This window comes from Ostrinia nubilalis, chromosome 3 (assembly GCF_963855985.1).
Source record: "Ostrinia nubilalis chromosome 3, ilOstNubi1.1, whole genome shotgun sequence".
In the NCBI taxonomy this organism is placed as follows: Eukaryota; Metazoa; Arthropoda; class Insecta; order Lepidoptera; family Crambidae; genus Ostrinia; species Ostrinia nubilalis.
The window spans coordinates 16,811,965-16,829,524 of NC_087090.1; the positions used below are offsets into that span (position 1 = coordinate 16,811,965).

Genomic DNA, 17,560 nt, shown 5'->3' on the forward strand with positions numbered 1-17,560 from the left:
CAGTGGCATCGGCACTCATAAAACTAACTCGTTTTTACGCAATATTTGACGAGCGCATTTCTGAACGGGCCGGCCTGGATCACATTTTTAGTAGACGACATTTTTGCAGGTGCAGCATTTTTGCGTAAACGCGGTGGTTAATCGTTAAATCTAACCCGAGAATGGGCATTAACTTTAAGTTACATTTTCGCATAAACAACTGGTTTGGGTGTTTTGTGAAATATACACGATCAAGTAGCTGTTCTTTATAATTTCTCTGCGATTTAGGAGCATTTTCAATTGATTTTATCAGAATCATTAATTTATGAGTTTCAAAATTACTAAGCACACATTTATTTCTCATTGAACATTATCGGGGTGTATGTCTTGTTCTGATACATAAAACTGGTGATAAAGACAATATTTGTGACGGTCATAAAGTAGTCAGTTAGCAAGCGAAAAGCCGTGTGTTCAAGTACATCCTGAGTCAAGCGCTCTGAAAAACTTTTTTTTTAATCCACAACGAGGAAGTTTAAGTTCTCTCAAAAAGGTATTAATTAATACTTACCCATACTCCACATATCTATAGGCGTCCCGTACTGCAGGCCGAGGATGACCTCGGGGCTCCTGTAGAACCTGGACTGGATGTAGGTGTACACCCGCGCGTGTGTGTAGCACGAGCTGCCGAAGTCTATCACTTTGATGGATGAACTGCCTCGCGCTTTGAGGAGAATGTTCTCCTGCAAGGAACAATATTCGGTCAACATTAATACCTGGGCAAGATAGGAATTTCTAATGAACTCTTTAGAAAGAATGAAAAAATGTTTGTTTAATACCAATAATATTATGTTACCTACACAAAATGTATCTTTGTAATTTTAAACTTTCACACAAAAGGCGTTGAAACTTCACGGTCCATATTCAAATCAAATCCATTATTTACATAGGCAAAATTGTTGTTAAAGCACAATTACTTGGATAGAGTGTTATTTATTTAATTTTTTATACCTTTTAGCCCTTCAAGCCCTGCGAATCGAGACACATTCAAGTCAAGCGATCGCTTGGGGTTTGATGGGTTAAGGGTTGCTGATGACTCTTGGCCATGATATGGATATGGCCAGAACATCATTTTGTAAAGTAAACATACTTACAGGTTTCAAATCGCAGTGTATGATGTTCTCTGCCTCCAGGAGCCTGAGGCACCGCAGCAGCGAGCTGGCGAACCGCCTGATCAGGCTCAAGCTGAAACCCTGGTAGTTGTTCTTTTTGATCAGCTCATATAAGTTGATACTGGAAAAGAACAAACATTATTTTAGAATAACTCTATCTTCATTGATGAAACGACGTTGGCTTGTGGACAACAGATGGTTCAAACTTGAAGTGCAAGTGTGCTTGTGATTTCAGTCGATGAAGCACAAATGATGTCGTGCCCTGCGTACCCAAACAACAGCACGCAGGAAGATTTAATGAATGCTACTGATAACGCCACTCTTGTAGCAGAGGTTTGGGCTGACACACTACACTGTTTGTTGTCGACACGAGAAGAAGTAGCTATCTGGTAAGCAAAAGAAAAGAGTCTACATGAGGCAGTCGATTTTATAAGATCAAAGGTTGTTTGAGATACATTAAACATTGTTCCAATAATAAACCTTTGTCCAGCAGTGGACGTTATTTAGCTGAATGTAACTAACGAACGAAGACAAAACATTATAAACAAAGGTCTTAATAACTAAAGCGACATTGAATCAAAAAACGAAAGAGAAAAATGTGATTTCATCAATTTTCTTTGTTACAGCTTAAAAGCCATCTTTGTCGATGAGTAAGTGAATTTGTTATCAAGCAGAAATTCGTTCGCGAATTTCAATAAATCATCCCAGAATTATTATTGAGTTGGAAAGCTTTTTAGAAATATCGTTAACATTTCTTAATTATGTTCGCAAATATCTTTGATTTAAACAGAAGGTCAGTGACATTACTCAAAATAGATACACGTTTAATTAAAGACGAAGACACGTTTAACTTAGGTAGGTACGTGACACCCAAAGTGACCAAAAAATTGACCTTATTCCAATTGTAAAAGTAACGAACTTTTTGGCAACTTTGGGTGTCAAGAACTATTTGACGCTGACTGTACTATAAAATTATATCGACACAAATTTTTGAATTAAATTCTTTAATATTTTAAATTGATTTTTAATTAAACGTTGTGAATCAGCAGTATTTTCTAGCGCGTCCGTTTCAAAATGCATTTTTATCTGCAGGATTATGCATACCTATTGCATTAGCCAGTAGAACAAACCTTGTCACTCGTCACGCTAGTTTATCATCTAGCTAGATTAAAAGCAAAACTCTTTATTGATTAACAGGAGACTTTATAAAACAATTTTTAAAATTAAAAAATATGGGTTCAATGATTTTTGTCACTAAAAATCTTTTTAACGCTTTTTACCTTCACTTGTAATCAAATCTTTTTTTGTTTTCAGCAGAACTTATTTCATTAGCTTAGTAACGACTAACGGGTCAATATTAATTAAGTAAATTCCATTAATTTAGTCTCTTTATTGCCATCTGGTGAATGATATTAGCTTTGTAAACCTATCTAAGACTTCAAAGAGCTTTTAAAAGGTAATTAAATGGTAACGACCCTAAAACTATTATAAAAGGCAAAGCAATCAGAGGACATTTTAATCAAAAGAAGAACCCTTTTTGAGAACGTTCAGCTTTGGTTTTTTTTGGCGTTTAGAGTCGCATCTCGAGCTAAAACATTCTGCTTTACTTTATTTGCAAAGCTCACGTCACTTAACCAACTTCTAATAGGACGACACATGGTAATAAACTTCGCTCGTTATATTCTTGAATTTGGTCCCAAAAGTGTGTGCGACTGATGCCCGTTTCACCGTCAATCCCTAATTTTTATGTGACCCCTATGAAAACAAAATTCCTGTTATCTGTTACCATAGGGGTCACTTAAAAATCAGGGATTGATGGTGAAAACGGGCATGAATCTTCTAAAAATTACATTACATCTAAGCAAATCATGAAATTATAATGTTATTTGTTTGGTGTGCAATAAAGTGTATTTATTTATTATTATTATTGTTACGTTTTCTTTATTTTTACTCGAAGTATTATTATTATTATAATAGGTTACTACTGTTAATTGTGAAAAATCTAAAACGTTAAAATAGCGGTATCGTTATAGCCAATGAGCTGCTGTCATAGTGACATTGACGTAATGTCAATGTATGGAGACGACTCCGCGCGCTTTTGTGCTAAGTGATGAATTGTATTTAAAATAAGGCAATATAATGTGAAAGTTAAGTATCCAGTGTTTTATTTATGAGAATAGATCTACCGGCCTCTAATACTACTAAATAGTAACAGTGACGATTTTGCAACAAAGATAAGTATTATCTCAAAATCACTTCGCTGAAACCATAACAGCATGGTGACTAAAGAGACCCACCTCATGAGCTCGAAGCTGATGCACAGATGGTTCCTGAAGTAGAAGTAGTCGAGCATGTGGATGACGTTGTGCGACTGGTCCTTGTCCTTCAGCCGCAGGTGGTCCAGGACCCGAACTTCCACCAGCGCCTGGTGGTGGAACCGCTTCTTGTTCCTGATTATTTTGATGGCCACCTGCGAACGACGACGATTATATCAAATCCTAGTGGTTTTTCAAAGCTATCCTAATGTAATTGTCGCAATGTACTTGTCTTTTTACTTGTTAAATAAATGAAAAAAAAAAAACCTACAGGTCTTTAAATAATCATCAAATATCATAGATAAGGCATTGAGATTGAATTCTTCGTGAAATCTCCATGTACCTACCTACCTTGATACTTCAAGTGAAGTTTACATTATAATTCGTTAAAAAAAACTAAAAAACCTAAGTGAACTGAGAAGTCAATATTTTTGGTGTAATCCCAATATGACTAGGTTCATAAGCTTCAGCCACACCAACACGTACAGAACGCCATCGCCGGCGCGGTCAATGGAAAATGACAGGTCGTTCGACCTATGACAGTTCACGCGACCTGTCATTGGCCTTTGATCGCGTCGGCGATGGCGATCTGCACGCGTTGGTGTGGTTGAAGCTTTAGTCACGCTATTCAAGTAGTTCGAAATATCTATTTTTATTAATTTAAAAGCATATTTAAAAAAGAACATTACCTGGTGCATTGTACGGTGATCCAGTGCCCTTATGACCTGGCCGAAGGAGCCTTTGCCTATGACCTCCAAAATCTCGTACCGGTATGCTATGTGGTCGTGTATTTGCTGCAGAGAAGAGAAACACTCATTTCAGTACCTATTTAATCAACTCCAAAAAGAAAATCTTACTGAATCATGTTAAAAGTTCTGTAGTTTAACTCTATAACAACCACAAAGTTTTTTTTATTAAAGATAAATAAAAATATAAATAAAAATAAGTCATGGTTAATAATAAAGTAATGGCCGTTTTCACCATTAATCTCTAATTTTTAAATGATCCCTATGAAAACAAAATTGCTGTTATGTGTAACCATAGGGATCACTTGAAAATTAAGGATTGATGGTAAAAACGGGCATAAGAGTCCCTTTTTCAAAATTAAAAAATAATATTAAATATTCATCGGCAATGTTTAATGTAAGTGACTGTACAATGCAAAGATTAATTTATCACTTTTCAATTGAGTTAAGTCACCGGGAGTATGCAAACGCGCGTAATTTTCCGGGATAATTCCATTTTCCGAGAAAAGAGCAATTACGAGTCCGCAAGCAAGATTATCGGCGGTAGTCAAGCAAATGAAATAAAGTTATATTGCGGCGATAGCAAATTCTTAGAAACCAAGTGAGTAAAGTGGATAAAACTTCAGCAAAGAACAGTTTGAACAGTAACAAGGTACTACAGTGTGTTAATCAGTTTCTTGTTTACTTGTAGGTATCTTTTTAGTGACCTATCTTAATAATCTTATTGAGAAGACAGGCTAACTTATCGCAACATTGCAACATTCTTGTTCCTGTTGATTAGTCGAAGCGAAAAGGGAATAAAAAAAGAAGAATATTTGGCACTTTGCTTTTCCTTAATTTGAGGGAAACTTAAAACAAACAAAGATTGATCATTTTGATGAAAATATCGCTTGAATAATGAAGTCAGCCTTTTCTAATTGATTTCATTCATGTCAACATCCCCAGATTCATAGTCGTAATAGAGAATGCCGTCAAATCGTTTTGTAGAGTCCTGACTATCCACAACTGTAAAATTTCCAGAGCTCCATCATTCCTGTTTCAGTTTCTATAGTGTACCATTTATTAACCCTCTTCATTAATTTAAAATTCATTTTATTACCAACTAACCTTATTATAGCTGCCATTCTCGTCGTCAAACCCGCAGTTGTTGGGCAGGTTGGACCTGGCCTGCACTTTATTGGCCTCCAGCCCCATGAACCACACTTCGGGGTACTTCCTGATCTCCGTCCGCTCCCATTCTGAGAGCCTTTCTGCGTAGAGCTTCAGGGCTTCTGAGGACAAAAGGAAAGTAAATAAGTATACAGGGAAATCGCTTACTATGGGTCTCATATGCTATGATCGGAGTTTCCCTGCGTGATCGAATCAGAAATGAGGAGATCCGCAGGAGAACCAAAGTGACCGACATAGCTCACATGATTGCTATCAAGCGGCAGTGGGCGGGGCACATAGCTCGTAGAGACGATGGGATTTGGGGTAGAAAAGTTCTCGAGTGGCGACCACGAGCCGGAAGACAGGGGGGCGTGGGCAGGCCTCCCACTAGGTGGACCGACGATTTGGTGAAGGTCGCGGGAAGTGCCTGGATGCGAGCGGCGCAGGACCGGTCTTTGTGGAAATCCTTGTCCAGCAGTGGACGTCTTTCGGCTGAAACGAACGAACAAACGAACAAATACAGGGAAAGCAGATAGCCAACAGAGAGAGATGGCGGGAGATCGTGCGGAGAGTTGTATCCGTCTCTACAACCGATCTGAACAACGCCTCAACGTGACCACGACCGCTCTACCAAGAGCAAAACGAAAAGGAAGAGAGAGAAAGCAGATAGGGTAAGTTAGGTTAATATATTGACTGGTGGACAGCAACTTTGATAGTGAACTCATTAGCACGATGAGGACAGTGCGTCTAATTTATATGTTATAACAAACAAATTATTATTATATAGCTTCAAATCATGGAAACTATGTATTTTGTATGGCTGACTCTATAGTCATCTGTAATTACCATGTTTTAGCAAATCCTAGACTGCATCCCACTTAACATCAGGTGCGATTGTGGTCAAATACCTGCCTTGTTATGCATAAAAAAAAAAATCTAATTCAAAATTCTAATTCAATATTAACGACGTAAAAACCACTTTAAAATCATATTAGAACCATTTTCGACTTCTACGCGGACGAAGTCGCTGGTAAAAGCTAGTAGTCTATAATGTAACTGCTCGTACTTGCAATACTCACAGATAAACTTCTAGATTCTAGAAACTAGATAGTTAGCATTTCATTTAAGATTGAGTGTTGCATGATATCAATACTTCCTCAACACTAAACTGTTAGATCGTGCTCTTAGCAATCTTAATTTAGCAATACCTAAAATAAAATACTTTTATCAAAACTGTTTATCATTCGTTTAAGAAAACATCAAATTGCTTTTGTCGCTTTGATAAGTAGTCGCTTTATTTACTTCAATAGAGTCGGTGTGACGAAACTTTATTTCATCGCAATAGCGCAGCAGGTATGTCTGGCTAGACCAGTTTTCAGCTTTCATAACATTTCAGTGAAAAAGTAATAGGTATTTAAGTAATAACGAAGCTCAATATAGTTTCAGTGCTATTAGCAAAACCAAAATGGCATTCTTTTGTAGAGTTACGTACTAAAACATAGCTAAGAAATCCTAAAAAATACGTTCAATTTTCGCATACATTTCATAAAATAACTAAAATTTTACGTCAATCTAAACCTCATGATCACTTCCAACATAAGCTGACATTTGACGAAAGCCTACAAAAATTAAGAAAGCTTACGCACAATCCAAAAATAGAACAATACAGAGAAAGCTACTTTAAAAGCACCGCAAGTTTATTCCCCTCTCGCAACTGAGCAATTTTAAGAAATGTTTTATGAAATATGCAGATTTGTATGTTTTCTACAGAGCCTGTCGTGTTTGCTCTCAAATTATAAAAAACATTCATTTCCATCGGCCAGCGGATCGCAATCCTCAATTTCGTTACGAGACTTGGGTGGTTTACTTTAATGAAAGCCTTAAACCTCTTCAGGAAGAACTCTGAAAGTAACGTCGCTTCTAAATTAAAAACTATTATTAGATTTTTGGATTGAGAGCCGTAATTAATTTAGAGTCCTGATTATATTTGTCTTTAATGTTGATATTTTGAAGTATAAAGCGCACAATAAATATAGCAAGCACTTATTTTTAAAATTTCCAAAAATAACATCATTTCATGTAGCCACTGCTTTCTTGAGAAATAGTAACTTAAGTAGTTGCTCGTAGAGAGGGACCGACGATCTAGTGAAGGTCGCGGGAAGAGCCTGGATGCGGGCAGCGCAGGACCGGTCATTGCAGAAATCCTTGGGGGAGGCTTTCCTGTCCTGCAGTGGACGTCATTTGGCTGAAACGAATGAACGAAGTAGTATGTCAAAAAGTATAGGAAGAGCAATGCGACATTTTTTTTCTAGATTTAGAATCATACTTAGGTTACAGTACTTCAGGCATTAATAATGATTCTCATTGCAGTTTGAGGACTTTGTTCCTAAACTACATACCTATTCTACTTGTCACAAAGCTTGTTTCTAGGCATAAATAAATAAATAAACAAGTGACGTCACACCGACGAAGCTTGTAATATTTCAATACTCCGTCAGTATCAGCTCCCGGCGACACGTGGCAGTGCATCCCAAACGGGGGCAAGGTCGGGTCAGTCCCGCCGGGCCCGGGGCCGCTGGGAAACGGTCGGAGATTTTTAATGTAACATAAATCCGCTATCTTTCCTTACAGTGTTAATGAAATAGGAATGAAAAAATTTTTCTCCTACCACATTTTTTTCGTGATGAATAAAAAATCTAATTTACGAGTATACGTTTCAAATGATACGCAAAGTAAGTTACTAGCTTTTGGGTCTATTTTCTTTAACACGTCTATATGGCTCGCATGTCCTGAACCAAAAACTGGGATAAAATTATCACTAGGTATCTCTATAGTCTATATACCAACTAAATCGGTTCGGTTGTTTCAACTTGAAAGAGTAACAAACACCCACCCATCCTCACAGAATTTTAAACAATAATGCCCTCTTTCCTAGTCTGTAAGAGATCGCTTCCTAGCGATGACACCTTTTCGATTTAGTTTAAAAATAACTTCTTTGTTTTGTGACAAAGTTTCTCAAACACATCGTTAGGTCTAATCCCGCATTATCATACCGCTCGGCACACATCGTAAAGGTCGCGTTTGCGCGTGCCTGCGGGTCCTGTAAACACGCATTAATTAAGAGGATCCCGTTTGCGGGAGATTAATTGTACGTTGTGACAGGACAACCTGACAGATATGGCTTAAATGCCTATTAAGTTGAGACATGCAAGCTGTGTGGAGATTGGAGACTTTACATGTTGTAAGTGGCGTAAGCAAATTCAATTTTATGTACCTATCATCATCATCATTTCAGCCATAGGACGTCCACTGCTGAACAAAGGCCTCCCCCAATGACTTCTACATCACACGGTTGGTAGCGGCCTGCATCCAGCGCCTTAATTCCGGCTACCTTTATCAGGTCGTCGGTCCACCTTGTGGGTGGACGTCCCACGCTGCGTTTTCCGGTACGTGGCCTCCACTCCAGAACCTTGCTGCCCCATCGGCCGTTAGTTTTTGTATAAGTTATTAAAATATAAATAAGTGGCATTTGTATTGTTTAAATTATCCTAAGATTGAACTTCTTCACACCCTATTACTGAGTGTCATACCATTATGAAGAGTCTTTGCATTGATATTTGTAGTGTAGGCGTATTATGTACCTACCTAATAATATTCCACGCACGCCGACGCTAGTGTAAAGAGTATAATTTAGGCTTTTGTTGTTTAACTGTCTGTACATATAAATGTCATTACCGTGGTCATTGTACTGTCTCTGTCAACTGCGTAAGTACTTAAAATATGTATTTTCTTCAAGCGCTTACAAAAACACAACAGCAAAGTTTCATTCTTACAACATTCAAATGCCTTTACATTTCAGGCGCGTTCTTTACAAGTTACCTTTATTCCGGGCCTTACTTTTATTAAAAACTGGGCTTTAATGTTTCCTCTCATTCCAAAACGGGAGGACGCTTAAAAGGTTCACTCCAAGCGTTCTTTGGTTGACCGACGAGATCCTTGAAATAATTGAGAGGTTTCCAACAAATGGACGAAAAATGGCGACTCATGTAGACTCGCTGACAGCTGAATAACAATCACTTGGTGAGTCCAATCGTGGAAAATGCGCAGGATGACTTGCTGTTGCTTTGCCGGTGTAGAGACCTTTGAAAGCCTTTCATTACGAATCAAAGAGGCATATTGTTTAGTTTCCATAATACCTAAAATAGAAATTGGCCACGAATAACAAAAATTGATAGGTAGGCGTTTAAGTGTAGCAAAAAACCTACCATGAATTACGAGTAACAGGTTCACCAGTTTGACCACCCATCACTATTCATAAAGGTAACTATACCTAAATAAGGGTGTAAAATCACTCTCATCACATCGACATAGAGCTAAGCCTAATGTGCCTGCGTCTAGGGTTGCCAGGTCCAAAAACACAAAAGCCAGACTCTATGCTTCACTTGGCCGGACATTTTACCCCAAATGCCGGACATGTAACGGGGAGGGGGGTACAATTAGTGTCATAGCTTACGAGTGAGTACCTACTATCATCATCGGTTGCCCAACATCCTGATGCGTGCGCTTCGTATTATTCTGTGCTTGACTTTCGCCTGGTGCGGCAGGCCAAATAAAAATCCTAACAAAAGCCGGACAAGAGAATAATTATTTGGCCGGACAAGACCGTAAAAATGTCCGGCTAAAGCTTACTTTACCTGGCAAACTTATCTGCGTCTAATTAGTCATGCTATACCGCCTTCCTTATACCTACTGATGACTGTGCACACAATACAGCAGATTATTTCACATTTCCATGGAAATACAAGATTTCTTTCCGCTGCGCACATTTCTGCAGTTTACGATCCACTTGTCCATCATTACCCTGGCACCGCGAGTCCCCTGGGCCCAATCAAGTTGCCGCGTTGACCCACATCGCGAGGGCCCTCCGTAAGCAGGGGATCGTCTCCGCAATCGATACTGTATTGTCTTCTCAAGCCTGAGGCTTTTTGAGAGATCTTTCAAATGTTAAGTGAGTGTTTTGTGCGAAGATTTTTTCTTGAGAATTTTCAAGGTCACCTTGCTAGAGATTTTTGAATGAATCTACTCGTGTATCTACTGAATTACAAGGAGTTGACTTTCTGAAAACAAGAAATATAAACCTAAATTAGTTTTTTATTAAAAATATCTTTTATAACTAACATTTTCAATGTATCGCTGTTGGTTTCTATAAAATAAATAAATAAATAAATATCAACGTCTACTGAAAAGTTTGGATGGAACAGGTGGAAAAACTAAAGGTACTTAGGTAAGTAGTTACGTGACAAAGTAGTTAAAAAGAAACTTTAATACTGACCATGTTTCAATAAAAAGCTGAGTGTTGTTACCTCAACAAATAAAAGTTTTTCTAAAACGTAATTACGCCCTCTTAAACTACGAAATTTCCCAAAAAAACTTTTGATTTCCCTTGAGTGAACCCTCAGCTACATCATCAAAATGTTTGTTAAAGTATAATTTACGAGTTGAATGATGATGATACAACTTTTTGTTTTTGATGGCACGCTTGGCCCTAAGCCTATGGATTTAGAAATTCTGCGCCCTAGGGTGCTATCTTCAGAGCATCGACTCTTGCTCTTTTGATTATAATTAAAACGAAAAATGTGAAACGTAGGACTAAGTTTTATTTTACGTTGTATTGGACTACTATAAGGCATTAATGCAGGTTTGGCTCTCTCTCGGGACAAAGAAATATGAATGTTATGAACACAAAGCATTCATACCCGGAATCATGGATATGGAAAAGGAAAATCTCTGCTAAGTTTAGAATTGCTTATATTGGATTTTGGATTAAATGGCCACTCAAAAGGTCAAAATGAAAATCAGGGTTTTAAATGTGTACCTACCTCTTTATCTAATGCCATCCTGGTAATTTTATCATCGGTAATTTATGCACGTCACAAATCTCAAGTGCACCTAAATAATTATGTACCTACTTTTCCTATTTCTTTGCTCTACTTTTTATTCATGTTTCTGTCCATAATAAACCTACTCTTGCTAATTGATATGGAGGTTTCTATTTTTCTTTTACATATAAACTACATACAATATTATCTTTTACATATAAACTACTACTACTACATACAAGAACCCACTTCTATTAAATTAGGTTATCGCGGCGCACACAGAAATAGCGGCGCGCTAATCTCCGGCTTACGTGCGTCCGCGCCGACGCGGGCCATTGTGGGGATTCCCCAGTCAAGGATAGGCCGAGAATATAGCTTTCAGTGTTACTTATTTTACTTCAGTTCGTAGGTACCTATTTAATAAGAAAGGTAATTTAAAAAATCCAATTGTTAGGGTGTGCGGTTTCTAAAAATTAACCGGGCTCGTCAAATAGGGATGATGACTGGGTAATGAAATCGAAATTCTATTTAGTCTGTCAGACAAAAAATTTTGGACACATTTTTTATTTTTTTTCATAATCGAATAATTACAGTATTATATTGAGTTGAAATGGCGCGTTACGTCACGCTTGAGTAGATTTTGTACTCAACTCGATATAGCACTGTATTTATTAAATTATGAAAGAAAATAAAAAATATGAGTCTAATATTTTGTAATTATCTGTCTGACTGACAAATAATTGAAATTTTGTCATCTAGCCTAGTGGTAGGTACTCTACAATCATGCTCGTGCTCTTCTTCTTCACTATTAATAGCCTCTAAGGGGAATCAAACCTGTATCCACAGCTAACATTGTAGTCCAGTACCTCTAGTACGAAAAACTTTCGAGTTCGTTTCGTTTGCGTATTCAAAGTGCCATCGAAAAATTTTGTATGAAAATTAAACAGCGCCCCCTATAGGTCATAAAAAGAAAAAAACACCTAACTTTCGATTTTCTTTCGTATCGAGTTCAAATACTAGGCGTGACGAAAGATGGATTTTGTATGAAATAACGTAGTACGAACCTAATTTTGAAAATCAACGGTCGTTTCGTTGTCGTTGAAATCATCGAATGTTGTGTCACTGTCAATTTTCAACCGACTTCAAAAAAGGAGGAGGTTCTCAATTCGACCCGTATGTTTTTTTTTTTTTTCTATGTTTGTTACGCGATAACTCCGCCAATTATGAACCGATTTGAACAAATCTTTTTTCGGCGTATAGGTAATACCTCAAGGGTGGTCCCATTTAAATTTAATAATAGAAAAAACAACCCCCAAGGGTGGAAAATTGGGGATGAACTTTTTTATACGCAATATCTCCGCCGATTATAAATCAATTTGAACGATTATTTTTTTGTTGAATAGGTATTATCAAAAGGGTGGTTTCATGCGAATTTGAAGAAAATATTTCACCCCCAAGGGTGGAAAATTGGGGATGAACTTTTTTATACGCAATATTTTTAATTTTTAGTTTTTTTTTTGTGTTCACGCATTTGAAGTCGGTTTTATTTTTTTTAAAAGTTAATTATGTTGTGAGAAGATTACGTTGATATAAATTTTACGTGTTTTTGAGGCTTAAATGTGGAGATTATGTGGTCGGCGAATTTATTTCCTTGTTTGGCATCATTTAGATTGTTTAGATGCTTTAAGTTAAGAGATTAGGAAGCATCCCAACAGTGAGTAAAAAAATATATTTTGTGGACATTTTTCCTAATGTTTGTTTATTTCATATCTACCTAATAGGGCAACATAATAAGGAAAAACTTAAATCCTGATGTTGTGGTTGTTGCAGCGATACCGCCTCAAAGTCAATAAACCTGCATTTTAGTAGATTTTTATTTATTTATTTTTTTTATGCATAACAAGGCAGGTATTTGACCACAATCGCACATGATGTTAAGAGGGATGCAGTCTAGGATGGTACATATCTGCCCTGTAAGATACCTACTTATGTGACAAATTGCCGGAAAGATAGTCTTATGGCAACAAAAAGAGTGTCCTTGGAACACAAGGCAAGTACATAATTTATTCATACATTCTGTCTACTCTACATACCACATGATTTCTTTGTCATTTGATAGATAATAATTATTACAGGTTATATTATGTGCTATGCAATTGTAATGATTTTAGAATTAATATTGTATTTTATACGATTATTAGTTGCTTATAAATAGTTATTGTAATAATTTTGGTAGAATTTAAAAACCCATTATTAAAATTAAATACTTTACTTGATTACTTCCTGGAAATTGTTGCAGATATTAGAGTGGTTTTAGAATTTATTCTATATTATATTCAATTACATATTTCATGTTTATTATTTAATGTAATTATTTTAGAATTTTTATTGTATACGATTTAGTAATTTAGAATAAATTGTTATTTAAGTATTGATTTTGACTACTTCCGGGGCATGCTTTCGATAAGTCGTTTCGAGCCGGTTGACTTTGACGAATGGAAGGGGAAGTTGCCTTATCGCGGGCATGCCGCCGCCGGACAGGCAGTTCGATGGGAGCATTTAAAGCAAGAAGTACTAACTTTACGGTGTTATAATGTTGGAAATGTATAAATTAGTATCCTGAATAAATAAGTAATTGATCAACAAGTAACCTTTTTAATAAATCGGAAGCGGGAATGTGATCCACATCTTCAGCTCACAAACAAAGGTATGTAGCAATATATTTTTAAAAGAACATTTATTTCGTACAAAAGATTGATAGTATTAAACATTTTTTTTACTACATGTTCGAATCTTGTGTGCTGTATTGCGTCTCGTATATGGTCGGGGCTATTCTCTGGCGGAACGGACGTAATACGGAGCACATTTGTATTCAAATTATTATGTTCGTATATGATGGGGTCTACCCTCTGATGATACTAGCATAATGAAGTGTGTACCTGTAATAATATTTTAAAACCTACCGAAGTGCATGTTCGAATCTTGTGTGCTGTATTGTGTCTCGTATATGGTCGGGGCTATTCTCTGGCGGAACGGACATAACACGGAGCACATTTGTATTCAAATTATTATGTTCGTATATGATGGGGTCTACCCTCTGATGATACTAGCATAATGAAGTGTGTACCTGTAATAATATTTTAAAACCTACTGAAGTGCATGTTCGAATCTTGTGTGCTGTATTGTGTCTCGTATATGGTCGGGGCTATTCTCTGGCGGAACGGACATAATACGGAGCACATTTGTATTCAAATTATTATGTTCGTATATGATGGGGTCTACCCTCTGATGATACTAGCATAATGAAGTTTAGTGTGTACCTGTAATAATATTTTAAAACCTACTGAAGTGCATGTTCGAATCATGTGTGCTGTATTGTGTCTCGTATATGGTCGGGGCTATTCTCTGGCGGAACGGACATAATACGGAGCACATTTGTATTCAAATTATTATGTTCGTATATGATGGGGTCTACCCTCTGATGATACTAACTTAATAAAATTAAATTTTATTTTACTTTTGACCGATTTAGTGTGTAGTCTATTTTCGTTAAGAACTAGTTAAGTGTGCTATGTCCTGATGAAGATAATTCAAAGACTAGTATATAGTTAGAATAATATTAGATTAGTAGTTCGCATAATATTAGAAGTCCCCAATTAAGGTACTCTAAATCTTCATAAATTTACTTCATATATTATAATGCGAAAAGTTTGGATGTCTGGATGGATGTTTGTTACTCTTTCACGCAAAAATAACTGAACGGATTTTGATGAAACTTTCCAGTATTAATCTTTATAGCCCAGAATAACATGTAGACTATGATTTATGACGGATCTGTGACAAACTAAATTTCACGCGGGTGGAGCCGCGGGCAAAAGCTAGTGAAATATGGATTGTTAATTGGCTAATTGCTCCTTCAGTTTATCAGGCTAGATGCGCCTTCAGTTTATCAAGATGCGTCTACAAAGTACTCGTACGGTTAGATGCGCCTACAATTACTCGTACAAAGTTAGATACGTTTCTGGTATAAAGCTAGATGCCACTTTTTATATTGTTGTAGAATTGATAAGATCTATCATTAGTTTATGAAGCGATTCTTGGTACGCTTCTTTTACTAAATATTTGTCTCTAAGCACTAGGCTCCTTAAGAACATTTTGACATTTGTAAGTAACTAATTTAATTAGTCTACACGAATAAAGATAACTTTGATTTTACGAACCGACGACTGCTTGTGCTAGTGATAAATAAGGTTCATAATTATTGTAGTATGCAGACGACAGACTTGTGTAGTTTTATTAGACGCTATTTTTGCAATGAGTACTCGAGGTATGATGAAAAGACACTTCATTTGTAAAATTCATAAATGCTATGTAGGATTCATTGGAGCTATGTATGTTCCACAACTAGTAGCGACCAGGCGTGGCCAGGTGTCTGATTTTTAAGTTAGCGGCCAGGTGTGCCGAAGGGCCAGGTGTGTCCTTGATTTTATATTAACGGCCAGGTGTGCCGATGGGCCAGGTGTGTCCTTGATTTTAACTTTAGCGGCCAGGTGTGCCGATGGGCCAGGTGTGCCGATGGGCCAGGTGTGTCCATAATTTTTAAGTTAGCGGCCAGGTGTGCCGATGGGCCAAGTGTGTCCTTGATTTTAGTTATGAAGCGTTAGCGTTGTGCCCATAGTGGATAATTGTTTTCATCTTTTTTTTTAGCTTGATAGCTAGCTTTTAGCCTTTCCAGTTTCTTTTTCATAATGTTTTACCCACCTAATATTGTAGGTTAAGAGACGCACTAGGTGTGCTTGCCGACTTCGGGCAGGATTTTGCTGGTATGTTAAGCGAGCCATCCAGTCGTCGCAGTTGTGTATGAGGGTTGCACTGACTAAAATACAAACTGAACATCTTTATTTATAAAGCATAAGTAAAATTGTTACATGTAACAGTGGCAAAGCAAAGAAGAGCATACAATATTTGTCAAGCAATATATTTTTAGATTTTTTTTTTGGTTTTGAATAGGAAATAAATCAAGAGCTTAATATGATATAAAAATTGAACATAGCCCCATAAAATTTTAAGTTGATGCTTGTCATACACAGTTTATTCCGTCGAGAACTTTATTTCACAGTTGAGGACAATGACGTCTGAATATGAAGCCGGTACACCACCGGGGACGCCCGTCAGCCAACGATCAAATAAGCGAGCTAAGCGGATGAATTTGTCTTCGTTGTCGAAGTAAGGAGGCGTCACCACGACGGTCTTCTATGGGGTGAAGTTGCAAGAAGAGAATGCAAAGGGGCTCATCTTCTTCCAGCTATACCGAAGAAGCAGGTTAGCAGCTTAGATTCGTAAATACTCTCTAGTAAAGAGATTTTTTGGAATTATTTTATGTCTAGTAATTATCATTCTTTCAACAACAGCTTTAATAATGTAATCCCTGAATTCAACTCTGCAAATAATTAGAATGAGAAATAAGTAGTACAATTTTCATTGCAAAAGTTAGTTAACCTAGCCAAAAGATAGATTGAGGCTTTGTTGATTTGATGGTAATCTATGCCTGAAGTGAGTGGCAGTGACTTTTTCCTAGCTAAAAGAATTATGAACGGTTGAGGAAATGCTGGATCTTGCTCCTTGAAAGGATGAAAACTTACGTGATGATTTTTATGACGAACTAGGATGGTTAAATAAGCGTGAAATAACAAAACCCAAAGACTTGCCCAGACTTTTGTTCTCATTAAAGCCAGTTTATTTCGCAAATAATCGATCATAGGATCAGATTCATCCAGCCCCAAAGATAAACAACTCAGGTTCTGAAAATACTCTATGGTATGTTTTAACTGCCACTCGTTAAATGTAGCTTTAGCAATCATTTAGAATACAAAAACGATGCGTGTGAGTTTAACTCCTATTCCTTCAATTTCAAACACTACTTCTCGTATTGGGAATGACTCTGGAGAAAAACCATGATTTTGAAGTCATTTAGTAAGAGAAATTTTGGTAAATGGAAAATCCATAAACGCGGGTTTAGATTTTTATAATGAGAGCACTCTTTTACGCAAAACTGACGCTGATGTACTTAGTTTGGCGAAGCATTTTGACAATATTTCAGTTGCAAAAGATTTAGTCAATTATCATTCTTACTTATAGATAGAACTAACATATAAGCATGAATGTTGATAAGATTGACGTTGTTGTAATGTTAGTGATCAATGATGTATAGGTATGTAGACCACTAACAAATGGTCGGAACTTCTCGGAACTGTCATTTCTCACGGGTTTGAATAATAGTTCTACACTAACATTCTATTGAGGTCCTAATCAGAATATTTTTG

General features: G+C 36.9%; 1 protein-coding gene across 1 annotated transcript in view; it reads right to left on the reverse strand.

Moving 5' to 3' along the window:
* LOC135088071 (dual specificity tyrosine-phosphorylation-regulated kinase 2) overlaps nt 1–17,560 on the reverse strand; it is a 106,027-nt gene that overhangs the window by 21,491 nt on the left and 66,976 nt on the right. The window contains exons 3-7 of the mRNA XM_063982955.1: nt 5,317–5,480; nt 4,153–4,257; nt 3,446–3,618; nt 1,131–1,269; nt 548–719 (exon numbers count right to left, since the gene is read on the reverse strand). Of these exons, the coding sequence (XP_063839025.1) occupies nt 548–719; nt 1,131–1,269; nt 3,446–3,618; nt 4,153–4,257; nt 5,317–5,480 (753 nt within the window). The remainder of the gene's footprint in view (nt 1–547; nt 720–1,130; nt 1,270–3,445; nt 3,619–4,152; nt 4,258–5,316; nt 5,481–17,560) is intronic.